The sequence below is a fragment of the Egretta garzetta genome, unplaced genomic scaffold (assembly GCF_000687185.1).
Source record: "Egretta garzetta isolate BGI_Z169 unplaced genomic scaffold, ASM68718v1 scaffold366, whole genome shotgun sequence".
In the NCBI taxonomy this organism is placed as follows: Eukaryota; Metazoa; Chordata; class Aves; order Pelecaniformes; family Ardeidae; genus Egretta; species Egretta garzetta.
The window spans coordinates 94,131-94,341 of NW_009260018.1; the positions used below are offsets into that span (position 1 = coordinate 94,131).

Below are 211 nucleotides of genomic sequence, written 5' to 3' on the forward strand. Positions count from 1 at the left end.
GGGAGGTGGGAGGTGTGGGGAGCGGGAGCTGCAGGCAGGGATGGGCTGCCAAGGGGGATGGAGACGCCCTGATGTCCCCGTCCCGGTCCCCAGACTACGCCAAGGAGCACCTGGCCCAACTGCAGGAGAAAGCCGAGCTGATCGCCGGCCGCATGCTGCGCTTCTCCGTCTTCTACCGCAACCAGCACAAGGAGTATTTCCAGCACGTCAG

At 65.4% G+C, this 211-nt stretch overlaps 1 protein-coding gene across 1 annotated transcript in view; it reads left to right on the plus strand.

Moving 5' to 3' along the window:
• Positions 1–71: 71 nt before the first annotated feature.
• Positions 72–211, plus strand: part of LOC104127934 (phytanoyl-CoA 2-hydroxylase interacting protein) — a 798-nt gene continuing 658 nt past the window's right edge. Inside the window, exon 1 of the mRNA XM_035896119.1 lies at positions 72–208. Within this exon, the coding sequence (XP_035752012.1) occupies positions 72–208 (137 nt within the window). The remainder of the gene's footprint in view (positions 209–211) is intronic.